Raw genomic sequence first — 22,928 nt, forward strand, 5'->3', positions numbered from 1 at the left:
GGAAAGACGAAAGCGGCTAGTGGTTTCTGACGAGACGTGGCAAGCCGAACTGCTGCAGCGAACATCACGCTGCTGCGGTGACTGACTCCCGCGTACCGATGACGAGGGCGACAGACATAAGCGTTGAATGCTGAGTAAAGCAAATGAATAAAAAAATATTGATAAAGATGATGAATTATTTTTAAGAAGTGGACTCGGTAACACTTTAAACATTTTAAAAACATCCAAAATCGTTTAGTGTCACTCGTGGTCTAAGAACACGCATTCAGTGTACTGTACTCAAAACCGCTGCTGCATTTCTTCTGCCTAGCTGTATCTGTACAACAAATGCATTTAACCTGAATGCATTTAAACTTTTGGAATTTTTTTCAGCCATAAATCCCGAACCGGATGTTGAACGCCTTTCACGCCTGTGTATACAAATCATCTGGCTTCAGAATGTCAGAAAACAAAGCAAAAAGTGTCTACGCGCGCGAAACTGAAAGTTTTCGAAACTTATACCGGCATAGTTGAGTTCGTTCGGATTTCACGAGAAATTTCGCACAAATAAGTATATTGTGCGCTTTGACCGCCTACACCAGTTGCAACTGCACAACCTTTTCAATCACTTTTGACAAGTTACTCAGCAAGGAAATTGGCCAGAAGTCATCGGGTGTAGCTGGAGTGTTTGATTTGGCAGTGCAGTTACATCCGCCCGCTTAAGGGAAGTGGGCCGTAACATGGTGCCAAATTCGTGTACATACTTCGCAAATTTAAACTAAAATCCGAACCGATCCAGACTTCCATGATTTTATTCAAATTTTAAAATCAATTTTAAAATTTTTGAAATTCATTTTAACATTTGAAAAACACGCTAGAACAGTAGATCCGTGTAAAAACGATCGTCATAGACATGCGCATTTATGTGCAAAATTTGAGGAGATCGGTCCATAATGGGACTTTTGGTACACCTGAATGCATTTAAACTTTTTGGAATTTTCTAACAGCCATAACTCCCGAACCGGATGTTGCGCGCACAAACGGTTTTCACACCAGTGCATACAAACCTTCTGGCTACAGAATGTCATAAACCGAAACAAAAATGTGTTTGGGAGTGCGCGAAAGTGAAAGTTTTCGTGTATGTACACGAATTTGGCACCATGTACCGGGCCACTTCCCTTAAAAATGTCAGGATAAATGCCACACGCTAACGACTGGTTCACCATTTCAGTAAGTGGTTCGGAAATCAACGGGACAATCAACGGTATTATTCGGTTAGGTATTCCATTCGGTCCATTACTTTTCTTTCTGGTGGCGATTTGACGGAAAAATAGATCGTGGTCATACATAGAAGTAAAGTAAGTGACACAGGCTACACTGCTACATATTATTATATTCACTTATTAAAGCGTAACCGGCTCGTGGTCATACATGCTGCTTCATTGAGGTGACCTTTAATGGATATCGCATGTTAGTACAAATGAGCACTAAAAAAACGAGATTTGTATCAAAACCACTTCTCTAATGCTATCCTACTCGGGGATTGTATTCATAACACATATCGCGTTTCCCCGTTGCATTTAGATAGAAAACCGCTGTCTAAAAAACTATTTCGCCCGTTTCTGGCCGGTGGTCGCTACTTCATTTAATGTTACCCAATTTGTATTTTGCATTTTCTTCACAATTCACATCTCAGAAATGCGCTTATAACCCGGCAGTAAGCAGGAATTCTGCTTTCTATCGCATCTGCGCGCTACGTAACACCGCTCTTAACAGGAACCGGAAAGACGCTCAACAGGAACAAGCCGCGTGCTCAACGAAAGCCAGCCGGTGGAATGCTGCCCCCCGCAGCCAGCAATCAGGTAGCCACTCGCTCATCCAACCAATCGTGCAGATACGCCGTGGTCAGCGTCGTCAACTGCGTGGCGTCCAGTTGGGCCAGCATCGACGCCGTCCATTCCCGGCCGCGGTAGGGAGTGGCCGGACGCGGGTCCGCGCTCTGGTAATTCCACAGGCCCTACATTAGTGAAGGGTGTGGTCAATGCAGGTCACGCCATCATTTCGTAGACTAGTACTGATTATAAATTTATTTCTCAATATGTACAAGGCGAGCTTCGCTCAACAAACATGATCAAATGAAGAATTTGTAGCAATTAACACGGGAAGGTGCACAATACACTCATAGCATTACCACGCATAATCTCATAACCACGCACTCGCAGTATTGAGAGTACCAACCTTGGACTTTTCTCAACAGCCGCTAACTTTCGCAATCTACGCTGAACAATTTTATCAAGCAACGTTTTAGTTTGGCTGTTATGAAGGGAAATGCAACTGCTGTGTTAAGTACGCTGCCTTTTAATCCGCGGGTGGATAGAGATGTCACTTATTTTTTTCTTAATTTTTAAAGCGTAACTGTGCGCTAGTACAGCTTAGGACAAAATGGTCGCATACCCAAAATCTCCACATTCAGTACGAATGCAGCGCAGTGCACTGTACGACTGACTTCAAAATATCCGTTTCGTACAAGTGCACCGCACCGCTTGCGTACAGAATGCTGGGTATGGGGCTATGCGACCATTTAGTCCTACATTGTATATCCGCGATTGCATTTTTGGTTACTTACCAGCAAAATCATCTCAATATCGTAGTTGCGCTGCTGCGCAACCGACTCCGCGATCCACTGCGCGATGGCCGACCGATCCAGCGGCTTCTGCAGCTGCAGACTGCTCTCCAAGAGATCCCACAACTGCACCTCCATTGCCTCCGGCGACTGGACGCGGAAGGCGTGCTGCGTGACCACCGCCTGCAGGGCGCGATCGGCGAAACGGCAGTTGACCCACACCAGGCGCTGGCAGCCGGACTGCACGGCCAGCTGCGCCGTGGACCCGATGACGTCCTTGGCCCAGTCGAAGGGCTCCCCGAGATCACACCCGCACAACACCAGCACCGGCAGGCGCCGGGCTGGGCGGATGTAGTTGATAACGGCGGTCAGTTCGCGCCATTCGGACACATCGAGATGACTAAGCACGACCGTCTTGGTGGCGTGGCGGAGGCATTTCAGCAGGCACACCGCCGCCCAGTACGTCGTATGCTCCGCATAATGCAGAGCATCGTAATCCAGCCAATGCCCGGAGACGCGGACATCGGGGAAGTAGGCGTCGGTGGTGAGCAGAGCGTTCCACAGCGAAGAGACACGCCGACAACGGACGCGGCCGAGGGAATTCAGCGACTGGAAGATCTCCACCAACAGCTCCACCGACAGCGGTACACCGTCGCGATCACCGCCGGAAAGCTTGCGCTTGCGACGGAGCGGCGCCACACTGGGCACTACTCTGTGGGGGAATACGGGCACAATCGGCCCGGAGGTCACATCGCTCCTCTTCGCCATCCGCGCCAGTTTGTAGACGCCTTCCTTTAAGAAACCAACGTAATTTTATTAATAAAATATTCTTCCACCACGGTGAAATTTTTATTTTCTAGATTTCTTATTCATTTTTTGTTTTGTCATCTATTTATTCGACAACCGCCAGTACATATAGCCTATAGATAATAATGCGCCTGCGCGGGTTTACACTAATAAAAAATTCAATTTTTTTATTTTATCAAGTTTCCACACTCGTCGACTCGGAACTAGACTGCTTGGCGGCGCCTGTAGTTCGTTTCAAGGGATACAGCGCTAACCTTCACGACTGATTTCTTTCGAAATAATCTGTACTTCTGGGAAAATCACTTTCCTGTCTAATGGAATTTATGTTTCTCAAAATTCTCCAAGGTGAAATGTTCAACAGATTGGAATTTAAGGAATTCCGGCGCTTGACGTAATTGCAGCCGCCCAATGTGGCAGCGCAAATTCGAATTCCAAGTTGAAATTATTAGAAAATTCCCCGTTATTTTCTATTTAACTTTCGTCACACAAAATCACTTCCTCTGAACTTTTTGTATCAAAAATTTAGAGTATAAAATTTAAGAAACAATTTTACGTTTCACATGTGTCGTCTGGAAGCAGACCAACCGACCAGCAAAACGCGCCGCAAACCAAACGGAAAATAGTGGATAGTTAAGCATCAAGATGCACTCGGATACAGCAAAACAAACTTACCACCTGTTCAGTTGTCAACGGATTGTCGATCTGTCTCTGGAGATAGTCCATCGTCTGGTTCTTCACGCATATACACAACGCGTCGCACCGTCGCTGCAGTTCCCAGCGGAAGATCTGCCCGACGCGCTGCGACACCCCCGCCCAATGGGGGACGGCCAGGCGACACCAGCGCACCACGAAATGCCCAGGCATCACCCGCCGCTCCTCCAGATCCACATGGGAAAGGGGCGGGCGCACCTGCTCCCAGGGGAGCAGCTCGCGGACCGTCCCGTGCGGCAGGGACACCTCCACGCAATTGGCGTCCTCAAAGTCCAGATCGACCACGTTCCCGGGGTACCACAGCCACGCAGCGTCCGCACGGCGGCGCAGCAGCACCTGCACGTCATCGGTGGGGATCAGCCAGTTGGGGTAGCAGCGAAATATGCGGCCGTACGCGACGAACTGCGCGCGCTGCGAGGCACACTGGAAATCGATGATGAGGCCTCCGTCGGCCACGTTGATGACGCGCCCGTGCTGCAGCTGGCCCTCGACCAGGACGTCCACAGAGTTCCACACGCACACCGAGCCCTCGTCGCCGTACAGCAGCATGGCGCGTGCGGGCTTCTGTTAGGTCAGGGAGGACTCAACAGTGCGTTCGCGATGGTTGTGAAATCGTGATGGAAAAATTCAGGCTTAATGGCTAATGCACGAGCGATGCCTAAATAACTTTTATATGAACACTTGAACAGAAAGCGATCGGACGTAAATAGGAGGAATCAATCAATCAAGGGCTCAAAGTGAATCTTCATTCTGAAATTTTCTCCGACTACTGCTATCACACTCGACTCGAGTGACTCGAGGAGCGAGGCCGATTTTTGAACGTGCTTGTCACTCTGGGCGGTAGACGCATAATTATTAACATGAAGGTCGTTTGTACACCGACCCTGGTTTCCACCTTGTTTTTGAAATTTTCAAAAGAATGTGGAAACCTGGTTCGTGGTAAAAACATTCCTCATGCCAATGTACGTTTTTACGCAAAATGTGAAGAAGATCGGTGGGCAATGAGACTTCGTACACCGCCGTGCGTTTAAACTATCGGAATTTTATTTCACCCATAACTACTTCCCAATCGGATGCTGCGCGCATAAAGTGTTTCCTGGCAGTCAGCCAGTGTATACAAATCTGGCTACAGAAGGTCATAAAACAAAATAAAAAAGTGTTTGGGAGCACGCAAACGTGAAATAGTTCGTGAATGTGCAGCGTACACCAATTTGGCATCATGTACCGGGCCGCTTCCCTTTTGAGTTTATGCCTGTTTTCCATTTCTTTTCTTTCTCTCCGCGTGGGTGCATATGGTTAATGAAGTCGCATTGCTCTGGATGGTGACTATCCTTAGTTTTCGCACAATGTACTGATTTTACTTATGGGAAGTGGCCCGGTACATGATGCCAAATTCGTGTAAGTATGTGCACGAAATCTTTCACTTTCACGCACTCCCAAGCAATTTTTTCCTCTTGTTTATGACATTCTGTAGCCAAATGATTTGTATACACAGGCCTGAACACCGTTTACGCGCGCAACATCCGGTTCGGGAGTTATGGCTGTAAGGACCTTCCAAAAAGTTTAAACGCATTCGGATGTACCAAAGGTCCAAAAGTCTCATTATGGACCTATCTCCTTCAAATTTTGCGCGTAAATGCACATAACCATGAAGATCGTTTTTACACCGATCCAGATTTCCATGTTTTTTTTCAAATTTTAAAATGAATTTAAAAATTTTTGAAATTCATTTTAATATAAAATTTGAAAAACATGTTAGAACAGTGGATCGGTGTAAAAACGTTCTTCGTGGTAATGTGCATTTACGTGCAAAATTTGAAGGAGATCGGTCCATAATGAGACTTTTGGTACCATGTACCGGGCCGCTTCCCTTAACGTATTAAGCACTTTTACCATGTCTATCCGTAATCGGTGGACACCGAAATGCAACGGTGCGGTACGTTTCTGCAAAAATGTACTGTGCCCAATCCTCGACCAAGTCACACATCCGCTGCATACCGTCATCAGGCGACTGAGCCACACTTCCGGCTGTCTTCGAGCTGGACCTACTCGTTGTCGGTCGGGACGCGAATAATTCTCCCGTACTCGACAGAGTGGGCGGCTTGCAGTTATACAAAACAGGGCACAGAATTAAATACAAAAAATGAAATGGGAATTGAAACTAAAACTATCGCTCGAAACAATACCATTCTCGAGTGCGGAAATGCGGCTTCCGTTGTGGGTACTGTTGCTTGTTCTCCAGAACTGGTAGAGTTGTTTTATTTGTTCTTGCTAGCTGACCTTTTTCGTTTAAGTGGAAATGGCATTTTGCTTGTACAAGTGAATTAATACGAGGACATTTGGGTGCTGTGAACATACCCTGCACGATTAGGCTGCGATGAACAGCTGGTTAGCCGTAGCTCGCAACGCTACTGATATCACAGTCTGAATGGAAACGGCTATAATCGCAGCCGGCTGTTCATCGCAGCCTAATCGTGCAGGGTATGTTCACAGCACCCAAATGTCCTCGTAAAGATAATATTTTAGCTGTTAGGTTTTTCTGTAGTTAGCCGGCCTAATTTTGACAATTTGCTGGATTTCCTTGTACCGGCATAGTAAAATTCGTTCGGAATTCACGAGGATTTTCGGTTTCGCGCACTCGTAAAATGTTTATACTTATTTCATTCCATTTATTTCATTTATTTTATTTCATTTCGTTTATTTCATTTGCTCGGTAAAGTGTACAGCTATACTGAACCACAGCTTGCACCATCGTGCGAGTACGAAAGAAACAACGCGTCGCATACTTACAACAATTGAAGGTTAACAGCACGTTGACCATAATTGTTTGTGCATTGGTTGTTTTATCGCTTTCGCGCGAGTACTGCATGTATTGTACTGATACACTTGAGCCGTTGAAAGATAAGAAGCACAGTCCTCCTAACAATACATATACTGCTTCGCTTTATTTCTCGATCACCATGTAAGATTAATTTCGTTACATGACGCGATGCGCCTGAAATATTGTGTCGAAGCACTGAGCGACAAATGAATCAGCGGAGGTTGATAAAGTCGGAGTAGGTGCAGTTACGATCGCTTGCCTTGCTTTGAACTGTTCAACGTTTTCGCCTGTGAAAGTGAATTAAGCTTTATTTAACGCAGTACAATATACGCGCGAAAAACATTAGCATTTGAAATTATTGCGTGAATACGTGCAAATTGTATTCACTATTCGATGCTTCTGAATTATCTGGAATAGTGGATAAAACAACGCGGTGTCTATTTGCTTGCTGTTTTCTTATTATAAGCGACACCGACTTTCCGAACTCCACGGTCATGCCTCGTGGCGGCGGCGGTGGTGGTGGAGGTGGGCGTTCCCGGGGATACGGCGCTCGTGGAAACGGCTCATTTATGACGTAAGATACTTAAATTATCGGACACGTGGCATTCTGTACAGACAAGCGTAAATGCGCCTCAGTAACTGCTTTTTGCAGGGCCTATTTAAAACTGCGAGCCGTCAACAAGGAACGGGTTGCCACTCGTCAGGAACGAGCCAAGAAATCTACCACCTCCGAAACTAACGACGACTTCCATCCACGTTCTGCACCGTCGCAGCAGAATCAGCCGCGCACGGGCCAAGCAGCCAAAGCAGACGGCTGTCAGCGGGAAATGCAGCAATTTGCCGAATGTCTGCAAAAGTACAAACTCGGCACCGACCAGTGTACAGCGCTCAGCCAGCTTCTCCAGCAATGCCGTATCCGCAATGGCATCAGAGCCTAACTAGAGCAACTGCAGTAAAGGTTCCGGGCACGGAAATTTCTCATGTTGTACTAAACCCTTAATTAAGGTCTTGCATGAGACGGATTGCGGTCGAAGGCGTAATTGCCTTTGTCGCGAATAAAATAAAGCTCACTGTTGCCTTTATGGTGGCTTCATATTAAAACGATGCTCTTAAAGCACTCAACTGGAATTGCTTGGACAGCGCTTCCAGGGAGCAAACGACCGTTCCGGTTGGAAAAGGATGCGAGGTCACGAAGCAGCTATGATTACGATAACCAGAATCGAGAAACACCAGTTCACTGTGCGGCCAGATCGCTGGCCTAACTTTATTAGTACGTTCCGACGAGCGGACGAAAAACGAAAACTAAAATTAGGTTAAGAAATAGAATGGGCAGCTTCCGATAAATGTGTCTAGTCATGCTATGCGCATGGTGAGCTGGTCAGAACAAGTGGCCACACAAGGTGAACCGCTTAGACAACATTCATCCGCTTTAATATATGGTACGTGATTGCTACCTAGACAGTATACACTACAGGCAGTAAATGCCAATACGACAGCTCATCGCACTGTTAACATTACTTAACTTTAACAAGAAGCACCCCACAACACAGAAAGAATGGTGCGACGTGAGTTGACCGCCGGCAAAGCGGTTTCTTAGACAAAAGCCAGCAGTTGAAGGAACGGATTCGAGGCCTTATCGTTTTCATCCAGGAACTGCTTCAGAAGCGTCAGCCGCGTCAGGGCTATTTTGGTCAGCTGTGTGGGATTCAGATCAACCAGGCTGGCCGGCGTCCATTTCCAGTCGCGGAAACGGTTCGAGGGACGCGGATCCGCACCCTGGTACTCCCGGAGAGCCTATCCAACATTTTCACGTCACAACAAAATTTTAAGCAATAAAAAATCAATCAAAATCTCCATTCCATCTCACATACGCGTACACCAATGGGCATTAAAAATCAGGGTGCAGCGGTAGTACAGCAAGCACAGTGCGTACACAACCATACTCACTACACTAAGTTTGAACCAAAAATTAAGAAACTGACTGTCCTACGGTACTCTTACCTTTAAGATCTCGTGAATATGACCGATGTCTTGGAACGCAATACAGTCCGCGATCCACCGCGAGACCATGGCCGCGCTGGGCGGCCGTTTCAGCGATGTCGGCACCACCAGACAACTTTCCAGCACATCCCACAGCTCCACCTCCATCGCCGCCGTTGACGGGCCGCGGAAGGTGTACTGCGCCACAGTAGCGAACACGGCGCTGTCGAGCAACGTACAGCGCACCCACACCATGCGCTCGGCAAAACAATCCCCGCCCAGCTGCAGCGTGGCCGGGATAACGTCCTTGGCGGGCTTGCTTGGGTCGCCCAGCAGGCAGTCGCCCAGCACCAGCAGCGGGAGGCGACGGGCCTGGCGGATGTGGCGGATGGGCGCGGCCAGCTGGGGGAATTCTTCATAACCCAGGCCGGTGACAATCAGCGTGGTGGTGGCGCTGTTGAGGCACTTGAGCAGACACGCCACCACCCAGTACATGCCGCGATTCCCGAGATGCGCCGCACCGTAACTCCCATCATGGGCGGACACGCGGACCTCCGGGAAGTTGGCGTCCGTGGTGAGGATGTCGTTCCACAGCGCGCAGACACGCCGGCAGCGGACGCGCCCGATGGAGTCCAGTGCGCGGAAGATCTCCGTCAGGAGCTCCGCCGGCAACGGCACTCCTTCTTCCTCTCCAGCGGAAATCGCTGGTTTCGTGTCGGGTCGTGGTTTGGCATCCAGGGGGAGGCCGGGGGTCCCCTTACGTTTGGATAACTGATAGGTGTTTTCCTGGAAAATCAAATACCGTCACGCATCAGTTAAAACAACATATTCGAGCTATTTGAACTACGGAGACCACGTTTTATCAGCGTGATTGTCAAGAATGTCTAGAAAATAATCTACTGAAAACTTCAAAACGTTAGAATCGCAAAGCTCGTTATCAGACAGCTCAAATAATTTTTCTGACAACACTCCGAATCAGCCACAGCAACTGAAACAGTAGACAGGTTCAGAAAGGGATTATAATTTAAATCTGGACCTCAGTCGCCATTGCCACCACCTACGGTAGTTCTAGGTTATTTAATCGTTTTCGGTGTTCAAAGACGGCTTCTAGATCAAAGAAATCCGCAGAATCGGCCCGCATTTACAATCGGCTTTGGCCAGGAAAAGTCGTTTTACCGCCATCATTCAACTATCGGCATATTTGCTTACCGCTTGCTTCGCCGTGAGTGGCTCCGCATCCTGACGCTGCAGATAGCTGAAGGTGTCGTTGATCCGCGAGATGTACAGCACTTTGCACGCTCGACCCAACTCCGATTTGAAACCTTCCCAGACCAGCGGCGACTGGTCCGACCCGAAGCTGGCAGGCAGCAGGCAAGAGCGCACCACAAACTCACTTTGCCCCACGCACCCCTGCCCTACCACCCCTCCCGCGGGCGGTGGGCGCACTTGGGCCACTGGCAACAGCTCGCGGACCGTTCCGTTGGGTAGCTGCACCTCCACGTACTGAGCTTCTTCATACAAAAAGGATTCGATGGGGACAACGCGTCCCGGGTACCAGATCCAGGCGCCGTCGGGTTGGCGGCGCAGCAGTGCCTGCACGTCCGGCGTCGCGCGTTCAGCGGGCTCCTTGCATTGAAAGATACGCCCGTACTCGACTAACTGCGCGCGCTGTCCAGGACACTGGAAATCAACGATCAGTCCCTTCTCCGCCACGTTGATCACCTCGCCGTGCTGCAGCTGCCCCTCGATTAACACGTCCACGGCGTTCCACACGTACACGGAATGCGCGGAGTCTCCGTACACCAACATGGCTGGAACAGTCACTGAAAGTTCCTGGTAGTCCCAAAACTCACAGAAGCGAAAGATAAAACGCTCTTGCGCTTGTTTCGAGAATGCCAACAAAACCGGAATATCCTGGCTGGGTGGACAGAATCAATGAGTCGACAAAATATGACGAGCTTAACGGAGAACCGAGAACGATGTGAATTTAAAAGGCAAGTCAGTAGTTCTAATCAGACCTGGGTAAAGATTCAGCTGATGTTTTGGCTGAAGTAGGGCACAACGCTCTCTTGCGCGCCCGTGAAAGATAACGCGAGTTAGTCACCACAACATTCTCAAGCCGAAAGCTAACGGCTGCGCTTATTGGTCCGCTGCGTGATCCACAGTTGAATTACAAAACGCAGCTTCGAAGCTGCGTTTTCTGTTTCACGTACACTTTCACCTCCGTTGTTCAGCATAGTCAACAGAACTTTACACAGTGGTCACTCCTAAAACGATGAAGCGCTTTCATTTAATTAGTTAATATGCTAATAACAAAAATGTGATTGAGTATTAATCTGCGTCAGTGATTTGGCCCCATTAGCTTAAAAGTTGCTATTAGAGTATTAGTACTAGACTAATTGCTAATTTAGTAATTACGATTTTAATTACGATTATTAATTATAGTAATTACTATTAATGATTATTATTAGGATTACTATTAGTAAATTATATTAACAGTGTTGTTTAGGTTGCGTTTACTGCGTAATTAAGTAAGTAAATAACATTAATCAGTTAAGTTATGAATCATTTATTAAATTTTAATAATTACCATCAAGCATGCGGATTAATATGCGTCTGCAACCTGCAGTACAATTCATTTGTGTTTATGCAGCACGATTCATTTAGCAGTCAGTGCTTGCGTTTTGTCTGGTGATCCACTGCTTATTATTGGTCCAACGCATTCTCATTTTTTGCGGTGTGTCATCCATCAATGACGCATACTGCTTTCACATTTTATTTCGCGATATCTTTCTCGAGAAGTTCAGCTAGGATTGATCGGGCCTAGTGTGACGATCAAATCAGCACGACGCATTACGCAGGCGACGTTCGCCTTCGTTCAGGTAACAACCTCTGCGGGTGGCAGCAACGTCCCACCCGTCTTTGAAATTTGAATTTGTAACTTTTTGTAATTTATTACCGAGTTTCTGTAGAATATTGACTTGTTTACCGCATTAGTTTACAAAAAAATTCTGCCTGTATTCGCGTTACCACGCTTCCTTAGGCTGTAGTGTACCACCGAGGTTCGCCGAGTCCGGAAATCATTCGTATTAATTTTACGAACCGCCAGGGCCGTAGCGAGGGGGGGTTGGCACGGGCGCACGCACCCCCCTCCTCGGCTAACTTGTGAATTTATTTTGCGCCCGAAACTGACGCACGGGCGCGATGGCGCAAAATTCAAGGGATTTTTTAAGGGCGCAACGGGCGCCGGTACCAGTGCGCCCGTCCCGTGGCGCATGCGCGGTGCCGTGTTAAATTCGATTAAAATTTTTGTAAATTTGGTAATTAGGCACACAGTAGACTTTGACCGGCTGTCCAAAGGGAGCAGGGTTGAAGCGAAGCCCGAGGAATAAGGGGTGCGCAACGGGCGCAGGCTTTCAAATCCAAGGGCGCAGTGGGCGCTGGCCGAACTTCAAAACGGGCGCAGCTGGCGCAGCCAATTTGCGCACCCCCCATCCGTCGGACCTCGCTACGGGCCTGCGAACCGCTATGAATCTGTCCTTGTGGAAACAGTTAAAATGTGGACAATTATCAAGGATAGAAACTGAACGACTCAAGAATACGATTCCTATTACAATTTCTTAATACTGGAGGTCAGAAGCAAACTCAGAGGGACATTAGGCCAAGTGATTCTAATCCGCTCATTGCGGCTAGAAGCGCGTCAGTTTACAGCGGCGCCCACCAGAAACGGGAACGTCGGACAGTCGTTCGTCCCAGTCCGAAAATAACCGGCGCGATCAGTCATCCATGGTTTCCTGGAGAAACGCCACAGTCAACGTGGTCAGCGTCGCGACGTCCAGCTGGGCGAGGTCGGACTGGGTCCACTGGCGACCGCGATAGCGCGTGGAGGGACGCGGATCCCCGCTCTGGTATTCCTGCAGACCCTACACGAACCCGACGGTCAGTACTCATTTTATCTTTAACTCATCAAGCAGTTTACCTGTAAAATTGTCGGAACAGTATCGTTGTGCAGTTTCCCGAGGGAGCCAGCGATCCAGCGCGCGATGGTCGGCCAATCCAGCGGATTTTCCAGAACCAGGTGGCTCTCCAAGAGATCCCACAGCGCCACCTGCATCTGCTCCTTCGACTGGCCGCTGAAAACGTGCTGCGGGACAACCGCTTTCAGCGTGCCGACGGAAAAGCGGCCTTTCACCCACACCATTCGCTCGCACCGATAATCCACGGCCAGATCGACCACGGACTCCATAACCTCTTGGACACTGTCAACGGCTTCGCTCACATCGCAGTCGTGCAACACCAGCGCCGGCAGGCGGCGGCCGGGACGAGCGTGATTGACAGGAGCGATTAGGTCTCGGCACTCGAATAACTCCAGCTTGCTCAGGACCAGCATCTTGCTGCGGTCACTCAAGCATTTCAACAGGCACGCCACCACCCAGTACAGACCGTCCTCCGCGAAATGCGCCGCGCCAGAACCGGCGCATCCATGAACGGACACGCGCACATCGGGGAAGTAGCCTTCCGTGGTGAGAAGAGTGTCCCACAGCTGACAAACAAGTCGTAAGCGAACGCGTCCGATGGAGTCCAATGTCTGGAAGACCTCCACCAACAGTTCCGCCGGAAGCGGAAAGCCGTTTTCATCGCGGCCGGACATCTTGCGCTTTTTACTATTCTTTGGTCCGCTGCTGACCGCTACGGGGCGGGGCGTCGGCTGCGACCACCACGAACTCTTTTTTCGCGCTCTCGCTAGTTTGCAAATCTCCTCATGCAAAACTAACAATTATCAGTGTCAGGGCTGGGTTAGGCTCGCACAGACACTTGCAAAAAATCTGCCGATTGAGGGAATCGAACCCACAACCTCCATACTCTAATGCCGAGAAAGGCACCACTAGGCTATCGGCATAGCATACAAATTGTATTGAAATATTCCAACGAACGATCCTATAGAGGGCGGATGCCGCTCTGACATGAGCTTTATTCTCGGGGTTTCTTGCAGCACGATATTTAATAGGCGCGTGCATTAACGTACCATTCGCTCTGTGTCGAGTGGCTTGGCATCCGGCCGCTGGAGATAAGTTAGGGTCTCGCTAACCAACGAGACGTAGAGTACCTTGCACACCCGGTTCAGCTCCGCTTTGAACTTCTTGACAATCCGCGGTGGCTGGTTGGACATACCGCGCGCGGGCATCTGGCAGGAGCGGATCATGAAGTCCCCTCTTCGCACGCGCGAATGCTGGCAGACTCCCTCACGGGGCGCTGGGCGCACCTGTGCCCAAGGCAGCAGCTCCTTGACGTTCCCGTTGGGGAGATGCACTTCCACGTATTCCGCGTACTCGTACAGAAAGGATTCGATGGGGATGACGCGGCCCGGGTACCAGATCCAGGCGCCGTCGGGATGGCGGCGCAGCAGCACCTGCACGTCCGTCATCGCACGCTCCGCCTTCGCCGTGCAATGGAAGATGCGCCCGTACTCCACTAGCTGCGCGCGCTGCGAGGCACACTCGAAATCGATGATCAGTCCCTTCTCCGCCACGTTGATGACGCGACCGTGCTGCAGCTGGCCGTCGATCTGCACGTCTACCGCGTTCCACGCGTGAACGGCGTCCTCGTCGTCGCCGTAGAAAAGCATTTTGGTGATTGTATAGCAGTAATGTTAGCAAAACTGTCGTAAGATCGTAGAACTCACGCTGCTGGCCGTAATGCCATTCTCAAGCGCGCTACATGCAGATAAAAGGTTGCACTCTATCGACGAAATAGTAATCAGCTTTGAATACTAGAAGTTTTTTCACGGATTCTGGAAAAGGGTGGAGAACCCAGGTAAGTAATGCACTGTGCACAAATTTGCAAGAAACTTCGTGCAGGCAGGCCTAGACTCCAACTCTGACTCTGACTCTGATTCTGACCACTCAAACTCTGACTCTGACTACTCAAAGTCTGACTCTGACCGCTCAAAGTCTGACTCTGACTCTGAAGGTTTCTTAGGTTTCTTAATAGTTTTCTTAGGTTTCTTAGGTTTCTTAGGCTTCTGAGGTTTCTTAGATTTCTTAGGTTTCTTAGGTTTCTTAGGTTTCTTAGGTTTCTTAGGTTTCTTAGGTTTCTTAGGTTTCTTAGTTTTCTTAGGTTACTTAGGTTTCTTAAGTTATTCTTAGGTTATTCAGTCAGAGTCAGAGTTTGGACAGTCAGAGTCAGACTTTGAGTAGTCAGAGTCAGAGTTTGAGCGGTCAGAGTCTGAGTCAGAGTCAGAGCTTGAGCGTGGGCCGTGCAGGCACTGACGGTGTAACTTTCCATAACAAGTAAGTATCAGATTGCTCACATCTGCCGCCCATGGCGGCGGGCACGTTTACTTACGGACAGCAGTACTAGCTTGCTAGTTACTACTGTTAGTTTTGACGCTGTTTGTGTTCTGCCGATTTCTTGAAAGTTTAATACTTTTATCTGTGCAGATTTTCTGGAAGGGTAGTTCATGAGAAGATCAAGACTATTATTCTCCGTATCAAGAAACAGTTTATTCTCCGTATCAAACAGTCTGTTAAGTTGCGTCTATAACCGTATAACGCGCTTGTGGATGGCATTATGGGCAGCAGCCAAGATAAATCTCTAGCTTGTGATCACGCTAATTTCATAATCTGCGAAATGCTTTTCTACGGCGACGCTGTGGACCCCATCGGCGCCTTTTTCAGCCGTTTCTCGGTTTCCAGTGGATTCCGCCCGGGTTTTAATACCATCAGATTCTTGCTCTGCTCAAACGTGTCGGCACATTGTCAACTGGAGATCTCTCTAGACATGCTGTCGATATCGTTTTGGAAGTTAGAGCTGGTTGATTTCAAGTGATTGAACCCTATCTTTTAGAATTCGACGCCCTCAGTGCCAAATCCGGACGACATTATTATTACGTAACATTAAGAAACCATCACATTACAACAAAGACAACTAAGATTTGCAAATTACAACTAAGGTTTAATAGTTGTTAACACCAATACTAAATGCAAACGTTCCGCACTAAACAACAGCCACGCCGTGACGCGGCCTGCTGCTCGTCGCCGTCAGCACTGAAAAGGAAACGACGGGATCAATGTTTCACGCCTTCCTGCAGGAACGCCGCCGTCAGCGTGGTCAGCTGTGTGGCGTCCAGTTGGGCGAGGGTGGACGCCGTCCATACTCGACCGCGGTAGGGCGTGGCGGGACGGGGATCCGCGCTCTGGTAATCGTGGAGGCCCTGCAGGCAGCAAGTCGTTATTGCCGGTTATGAAGCTCTAGGGTAGCTTCTGGTTAGCCAACCAACTGAACCAACTGATTGAACCAGTGTTTTACCTGGCATGTGGTAACAGCCACCAAAGAACAATAACCGCAAGGACTAGTACACTAATCAATAATTACAATTTAAAGACTGATAGAATAGCCAGAGTCGCTCTTGGGCTAAAATGTAACGCACTAGTGTATGTGCTTTACTAACAGCCGCACTAGAACGCTGCTTTGGAAAAGCAGTAGCACCCGCGCTTCTCCAATTAAATCCCGAATTTTACGGTCAATAAAATGCCAGAAGTTTCCTTAAAGCGGGGCCAAATACTGTACTCCCAGCGTACTGTAATAGTATAACTGTACTGCACTATACAGTACTGTAATTACTAATTACACTGAACCAAGTTCACAACGAACATCCAACCCATTACCTGCAAAATGGGCGTAATGTAGTGGGCGAGCGGGAACAGTAAGCGATTGGCGATCCACTTGGCAATGCCCGGCCGATCCAGCGGTTCCTCCAGAACCAGATGGCTCTCCAACAGCTCCCACAACTGCACGGTCAGCGCCGCCGACGACTGGACGCGGAAGGCGTACCGCGGGATAAATGCCGTCAGGGTGGCGTCGGAAAAACGGCACTTCTTCCACAGCATTTGCTCGCAACCGAGATCCACGGCCAACTGCACCGTGGACCCGATCACGTCCCGGGGGCGGTCCAGGAGGGGTCCGCTAAGGTGGCAGTTGAACAGCACCAGCGTTGGCACGGGACGGCCGGGGCGGACGTGGTGGAGGGGGGCGATCAGTTGGCGGCACTCGAACAAATCCAGCCGGCTCAGCATCAGCGTCTTGGTGTGGCTGCTCAGGCATTTCAGCACACAGGCTACCACCCAGTACATGCCGTCCTCGCAGAAGTCCATCGCTGGGTAATCGCCATCCGCGCAGTTGCCGGACACGCGCACGTCGGGGAAGTAGGCTTCCGTGGTGAGAATGATGTTCCACAGTGGGCAGACACGTCGACAACGGACGCGCCCGATGGAGTCCAGGGAGCGGAAAATCTCCGCCAGCACTTCCACGGGTAACGGGAATCCCTGTGCCTCGCTGCCGGATATCTTGCGCTTTCTACTGGTTCGTGAAACGCTGCTAATCGTTAAGGGGCCCGACCACCGCGGGGTGTCGCTGCGTTTTTTCGCTAGTTTGCAGATTGATACCTGTAATAAGCGGCCATTTATTTATCAGCAAATAAGGTTTCGCATAGAATACACTCAATGCAGATTTATTGGGTAGGTATTTTAGCGCGAAGGTTGGCGCTACGAACACTGCCACTACACTACGTCTATCACAATGACAAATTCAGCCCTCTCAAGATTTAAGATAAGTGATTATAAAGCAAAACCGCTACTAAAAATTCCATAATTAATTCATATCGATAATTAATTTAGAATTTTGGATGGATATTTGGCATGAATCTGACACTTGTGCAATGTGCAGGGCAAATGCATAAAGAGCGCAACAAGTGTGGCGTGGTGCGCCGTAGTATGGCGTTTGGCTGAACACCCGTATTTGTAAATACTTTTTTGTCACCGTGTTGATGCGATAGAAATTACGGGACAAGTTCTGCAGGTAGCGCGTGTAGTAAGTAATACTCTGTGTGCAAACGTACCAGCAGCTCCATCGTGAGCAGCAGTTCATCCACACGCTGGAAATAGGTGAGGGTGTCCCCCAGCAGCGAGATGAAGGCAGCCTTCCCCACGCGGACCAGCTCCGCTTTGAATTTCTTCACGACCCACGCTGGCTGCTTCGACAAACCAGGAGTGGGCATCCGGCAAGAACGAATCATAAAATCACCCCTTCGCATGGGTCTCAGCTTGGATTTCCATCCCGCGGACCGTGGGCGCACCTGGGCCAAGGGCAGCAGCTCCTTGACATTCCCTTTCGGGAGACGCACTTCCACGTATTCCGCATACTCGTACAGGAAGCCTTCAATGGGGATCACGCGTCCCGGGTACCAGATCCAGGCGGCGTCGGGATGGCGACGCAGGAGGACCTGTACGTTCGTCATGGAGCGTTCAGCGTTCTCTTTGCACTGGAAGACGCGTCCGTATTCGATTAACTGCGCGCGCTGTGTGGGACATTCGAAGTCGATGAGCAGTGCTTTCTCGGCCACGTTGATGACGCGGCCGTGCTGCAGCTGGCCGTTAACGAGAACATCCACGGCGTTCCACTCGTGAACGGCGTCCTCGTCGTCGCCGCCGTAAATAAGCATTTCGCAGATTATGAAATCGTGATCACAACCTAGAGAATAATTTTGGCTGCGGCCCGTAATGCCATCCACCAGCGCATTGCATGCAACGTAGCAGATTGTTTTGATATGGAAAATGAATACTGTTTTAAAACTAACTTCTGAAAATGGAGACTGCTCACGGACTCCAGCAAAACTTTCAAGAAATTGGAAGAACACAAAAATGCGAATACGAGTAGCAAGTTAGCAACTACTGCCAACTAGCACGCTACGGCTGGCAGCCGAATAAACGTACCCGCCGCTATGGGCGGCAGTTGTGAACTTTCTCTTAGCGCTGCTTCCGCCAAATTCGTACATTTTCCGCCAATTGCACCCATTTAATTCCGCAGATTATGGATAATGGAACAGGTAAATTTTTCCAATGAGGCGTAAAATTATAGATAGATGACGGATCTAGAACTTCGGGGGTCCCGGGTGCTGAACACATAACGCGGTATCATGGCCATCATGATCACATGCAGATCAATGATGCACGACTGCGATGCTTTCGTACTTTCGTGGCGTCCATATGAGGTGCGCCATGTAGAAGACCACGTCATCCGCGTAGTCACACGGATGGCCGAAACGGCAGTCGTAGAACACCAACGTTAACACGGCAACACCCACCAACGGCAGCGATTAGGGTAGGATCCCTCGAATACTGCAAGAGCGCTTTTTGACGTGATCTGAGATAAGCATAATGTACATTGTACAAGCAAATAATTTTAAAGACTTTTTGGAGGATCTGTTTTGTAAACAACCCGTCCCGCTGAGCAGCAGCATCCGGGTGTGGCTGCTCAGGCATTTCAGCAAACAAGCCACCAGCCAGTACGTGCCGTCGTCGGGAAACGCTAGTCCGCGTTCCGTGCGAAGCTCACATCAGGGAAGTAGCTAGGTGTCGGTGGTGAGAAGAGTGTTCCACAGTGGATGGACGCGACGACAGCGCACGCGTCCGATGGAGTCCAGCGACTGGAAGATCACCACCAACAGTTCACGCGGCAACCGCACGTCCGAACATCTAACAGCAAAACCGCGCTTGCAGTCATTCGGAGTGCGCGAAAGCGAATAGTTTTATTGTATGTACACCATTTTCGAAACCATGTACCCGGCCATTTTCCTAATTAACAGCAAAGTAAAAGTACGAAGTTATGTGTTGTCCATGGATAGTCCATCTGACGCTGGAGATACTCGAGCATCTCACAGATACGTACAGCATTCCAACGTCCGCGCATCTCTGCGCGAAACAAGTGCTCTTCGCGTGGCGATACCTCGCCTCCAGGGGTGACGGCCAGCGGACACGACGGCACAACGAAATCACCCGGCCCCACACACCGCTGCTGCACTCCGCACCCGCGGGGGTTGAGCGTGTCTGCTGCCAGGGCATCAGCTCTCTAACATTCCCCTGCGGCAGGGTGCACTGCCACGAATGCCGCATCACGATAGAGGGCGCCTTCAGTACTGGCGAGGCGTCCCGGGTGGCAAACGCAAGCGCGATCCGGGTGGCGGCGGAGCAGCACCTGCGCAGCCGGCAGCGGGTACTCCGCGTTCTCCTTGCAGTGCGATAAAGTGCGCCCGCTGACTGTCACACTGGAAATCGATGAGCTAGCCACCCTCCGTCGTGTTGATGACGTGGCCATGCTGTAGCCGCTCATCCTGGAGAACGTCCACGGCGTTCCATGCCGACACGTCGCCTGCGTAAAAATGCATTGTGGGATTTGGGCTTGACTCTTTAACTGTCGTTGGCACTTGGCAGTGCTCAAAAATGGATGAGATTTGTGACCAACGGCAGTCGCCAGGAAAAGGTCATTCGTACATCAAACGGTGCGTTTGCGTGATACTACTTACAATGACTCAAATTTAAACGCCAAAAAACAACCGAAATCGTTTGCTCCGTCCCACCTTTTAGGGTGTATAATTATGAAATCTTATTTTACTAAAAGATTCAAATTTAGGTTTTTAGCCATAGAAAACGTACAGTTTCGCTATTCATCTGTTACGAGTGCTCAGCATCAGCAACTGCCGGTATACTATTGATCTGTCGTAATCTTATGTTGTTTACTTTTGTACCGACCAGACGTTGAAGTCCCGTTAATCGGGTTGTCTGCTCTTGATGTAATAATAATAGATTTACACTGCTTAAAATGATTACGGCACTTTTTAATGATTAACCACATGGAATACAGGTTTTCAACAAAAAATTCGCACACAGCAAATCTACGGCACTTGCTTACCCAGCAGTGTCATGTCGAAAACTTGATAATATTATGATCATGTTGTGATCACACAACTGACGATCCCATTATACATGTGACCATGTCTAAGACCGATGTCTAAACAACCCGGAAGAGCCTCAAAGTATTCTCGTCTACCTTTAGATAAATTCGCTGTACTGTTGCACACTCGCGTACAGTCATTCTGTGCCATCAATGAAAATCGTCCATTACGTTACTGCAGCCATGGACTGCAGCCAGCCAGTTATTATTGCATGTTGATCTCCCGAATTGCCACGACCATTATATTTACAGTCTAGGCTTGAAATGTGCTCCAACTTGAACTGGCGTGTACAGACTCTGCCGTAAAGGCGGAGACACCGTCATACAACGGCACACGGACAAATCTTCTGAGCCTTCCGACAGAAACGGTACGAGTACATACAGGTTTAATTACAATCGCAGTGAAGCGATCTTGCTGTCGACACTTACATTTGTCCAAAGCTGCCCGTTCTATTTCTATAGTTTTCGTTTCCGCTCGTACGGGACGTTTAGTCCGACGTTCTAATAAATTTAGGTCGGCGATCTGGCCGCACAATGAACTGGTGTTTCTCGATTCTGGGTAATGGGTCATAATTGCTTCGTGACCTTGCATAAGACAAACTGAACGATGGCCGCTAAACTGAACGATGGTCTGGTGCGTGTCGGCCAGGTTATGGAAGAAAATATGCTGCATACAAACGAAAAGAATTGCCAAGCGATATACATTTGTTCCGACTACAATATGCAGCCGGATCCAGAAGTCGTCATCAATGGGTCAGTTGTCGGCATAGCAAAATGTATACTTCTATGATATCTCGGCGTTGAGATCGATAACCACCTGAAATGGAATGATCAGTTCGGAAAGGTAAAACGTAAAGGGAATTTCGGCACTGCCATGATTAAGCGAGCACAACAAGGGCTCAGCATATCACAGCGCAAAGGTCATTAGCACGCCCGCTTCGGTTGCTATATCGCACAGCAGTCGCCGGTATGGTCTGCAGCGTCTTCGGCTGAGCGCGACAAGCTAGTGACGGAGAGATCAGTACGATAGGAATAATTACCGCAATAATCTATCCTACCGACCCACTCAACGACAGAGAATGAGCTAATAATCGCAATGTGGCATAACTAAGTCTACGAATCTAAGCGAAGCGAGAACTGCATCTCCGACGATATTTTAATTAGAAACTCCGAAACTGCCAAAACTCGTAATGAGAGAACTGATGATGTAAAATACTGCCACTCACGGACTTATATAGACACGGCGCATCCGTGTAGAAGCAACCAAAAGTAAATCCGAACACAAAAGAGAAACGTCGAGAAAGTACAGCGAATAACAGAAAGTACGAGTAAAGCCGTCACTTTACGTACTACATCGCTACCGTATGCTATATCACGTCACTAGCCGGACTACAATGTGAAGCTCTGAAAACCATCACTGATTACAAGATGCCGGTTACTCCGGAACTGTATCAGCAATCGGGTATTCCCCATATATTCGACCGATGGCGTAGAGCGATGCGGCGTGGCTGGACAAGATCTGGAGTAAGAATCACTTCTCGCTTCCCGCCTACCTCCTGGACTTGATCAAAGTGAAAGCGAACACCATGCACTACAATTTACGAAAACCGGGAAATGATGCGCAGCACGGGCAACGAAAGTTATTGAAGAGTCGACTATGTTAACAGCTTAACTGCTGTTACCAACAGACTGGAAGCAGTATGTAACAGCAGTTATGCACTTGGGGTTGGGGGTGATAATTGGCCAACATTTAAAATGAGCCGAACATTGTAATAAGGTCCACAAAAGTGTCAGTCAAGGAATCGCTCTCATAAATCGTGCAAAAGACGGCCTGTGCAATTCCCAACACATCGGACTTTTTTACGCATTTGTCCAGTCTCATCTGGACTACTGTTCTACTGTGTGCAACGGCGGGTCTGTGTCCTTTCGTGAGAAATTAGCTGCTGCACACCGAAATGCTGTTCGGGCGATCGCGAATTACCCGAGAACACCAGTGAAAAACGCTAATGAATCAGTTCGGAATCCTCCCGCTGTTCACCAGATGGAAGCACCAGGAAGCCACCTGGCTATATAAAATCTGGCATCCTACGACATTCCATGTCCCGACGTACATCGCGGAAATGATTGTGTTGGAGGAGCAAAAGAAGCCGTACAGCTTGCGACACGTAACCCGCCCAACCATCAAAACACATGCGGCGCCGAAAACTGGAGAAGCAGCGC

At 49.0% G+C, this 22,928-nt stretch overlaps 5 protein-coding genes across 5 annotated transcripts; 1 reads left to right on the forward strand and 4 right to left on the reverse strand.

Moving 5' to 3' along the window:
• Window positions 1-1,417: 1,417 nt before the first annotated feature.
• On the reverse strand, window positions 1,418-4,875 carry LOC129592431 (uncharacterized). Its single transcript, XM_055488468.1, has 3 exons — window positions 4,082-4,875; window positions 2,606-3,394; window positions 1,418-1,996 (listed from the first exon to the last, which is right to left on the reverse strand). Exons 1-3 carry the CDS (start codon window positions 4,667-4,669, stop codon window positions 1,838-1,840), a joined length of 1,536 nt encoding a protein of 511 aa, XP_055344443.1. The 5' UTR covers window positions 4,670-4,875; the 3' UTR covers window positions 1,418-1,837.
• Window positions 4,876-7,111: 2,236 nt separating this feature from the next.
• LOC129592457 (uncharacterized) lies at window positions 7,112-8,005 on the forward strand. Its single transcript, XM_055488501.1, has 2 exons — window positions 7,112-7,515; window positions 7,594-8,005. The coding sequence occupies exons 1-2, from the start codon at window positions 7,436-7,438 to the stop codon at window positions 7,877-7,879; spliced, it is 366 nt and encodes a 121-aa protein (XP_055344476.1). The 5' UTR covers window positions 7,112-7,435; the 3' UTR covers window positions 7,880-8,005.
• A 181-nt stretch (window positions 8,006-8,186) lies between these two features.
• LOC129592445 (uncharacterized) lies at window positions 8,187-11,119 on the reverse strand. Its single transcript, XM_055488485.1, has 3 exons — window positions 10,131-11,119; window positions 8,943-9,707; window positions 8,187-8,735 (listed from the first exon to the last, which is right to left on the reverse strand). Exons 1-3 carry the CDS (start codon window positions 10,728-10,730, stop codon window positions 8,535-8,537), a joined length of 1,566 nt encoding a protein of 521 aa, XP_055344460.1. The 5' UTR covers window positions 10,731-11,119; the 3' UTR covers window positions 8,187-8,534.
• Window positions 11,120-12,567: 1,448 nt separating this feature from the next.
• LOC129592465 (uncharacterized) lies at window positions 12,568-13,602 on the reverse strand. Its single transcript, XM_055488510.1, has 2 exons — window positions 12,901-13,602; window positions 12,568-12,844 (listed from the first exon to the last, which is right to left on the reverse strand). The coding sequence occupies exons 1-2, from the start codon at window positions 13,570-13,572 to the stop codon at window positions 12,698-12,700; spliced, it is 819 nt and encodes a 272-aa protein (XP_055344485.1). The 5' UTR covers window positions 13,573-13,602; the 3' UTR covers window positions 12,568-12,697.
• A 2,313-nt stretch (window positions 13,603-15,915) lies between these two features.
• LOC129592451 (uncharacterized) lies at window positions 15,916-18,597 on the reverse strand. Its single transcript, XM_055488495.1, has 3 exons — window positions 17,818-18,597; window positions 16,589-17,365; window positions 15,916-16,134 (listed from the first exon to the last, which is right to left on the reverse strand). Exons 1-3 carry the CDS (start codon window positions 18,418-18,420, stop codon window positions 15,988-15,990), a joined length of 1,527 nt encoding a protein of 508 aa, XP_055344470.1. The 5' UTR covers window positions 18,421-18,597; the 3' UTR covers window positions 15,916-15,987.
• Window positions 18,598-22,928: the final 4,331 nt, after the last annotated feature.

This window comes from Paramacrobiotus metropolitanus, unplaced genomic scaffold, assembly GCF_019649055.1.
Source record: "Paramacrobiotus metropolitanus isolate TYO unplaced genomic scaffold, Prichtersi_v1.0 Parri_scaffold0000052, whole genome shotgun sequence".
In the NCBI taxonomy this organism is placed as follows: Eukaryota; Metazoa; Tardigrada; class Eutardigrada; order Parachela; family Macrobiotidae; genus Paramacrobiotus; species Paramacrobiotus metropolitanus.

Coding starts and splice junctions, on each gene's coding strand:
- LOC129592431 (XM_055488468.1), bottom strand. CDS start 4,669: ATGCTGCTGTACGGCGACGAGGGCTCGGTGTGCGTGTGGAACTCTGTG. Junction 3,395..4,081: donor CGTTGACAACTGAACAGGTG/GTAAGTTTGTTT, acceptor GGTTTCTTAAAG/GAAGGCGTCTACAAACTGGC. Junction 1,997..2,605: donor ATATTGAGATGATTTTGCTG/GTAAGTAACCAA, acceptor TCACTAATGTAG/GGCCTGTGGAATTACCAGAG.
- LOC129592457 (XM_055488501.1), top strand. CDS start 7,436: ATGCCTCGTGGCGGCGGCGGTGGTGGTGGAGGTGGGCGTTCCCGGGGA. Junction 7,516..7,593: donor GGAAACGGCTCATTTATGAC/GTAAGATACTTA, acceptor TGCTTTTTGCAG/GGCCTATTTAAAACTGCGAG.
- LOC129592445 (XM_055488485.1), bottom strand. CDS start 10,730: ATGTTGGTGTACGGAGACTCCGCGCATTCCGTGTACGTGTGGAACGCC. Junction 9,708..10,130: donor CACTCACGGCGAAGCAAGCG/GTAAGCAAATAT, acceptor TTGATTTTCCAG/GAAAACACCTATCAGTTATC. Junction 8,736..8,942: donor ATATTCACGAGATCTTAAAG/GTAAGAGTACCG, acceptor AATGTTGGATAG/GCTCTCCGGGAGTACCAGGG.
- LOC129592465 (XM_055488510.1), bottom strand. CDS start 13,572: ATGTCCGGCCGCGATGAAAACGGCTTTCCGCTTCCGGCGGAACTGTTG. Junction 12,845..12,900: donor CTGTTCCGACAATTTTACAG/GTAAACTGCTTG, acceptor GGGTTCGTGTAG/GGTCTGCAGGAATACCAGAG.
- LOC129592451 (XM_055488495.1), bottom strand. CDS start 18,420: ATGCTTATTTACGGCGGCGACGACGAGGACGCCGTTCACGAGTGGAAC. Junction 17,366..17,817: donor TGCTCACGATGGAGCTGCTG/GTACGTTTGCAC, acceptor CGCTTATTACAG/GTATCAATCTGCAAACTAGC. Junction 16,135..16,588: donor ACATTACGCCCATTTTGCAG/GTAATGGGTTGG, acceptor TGCTGCCTGCAG/GGCCTCCACGATTACCAGAG.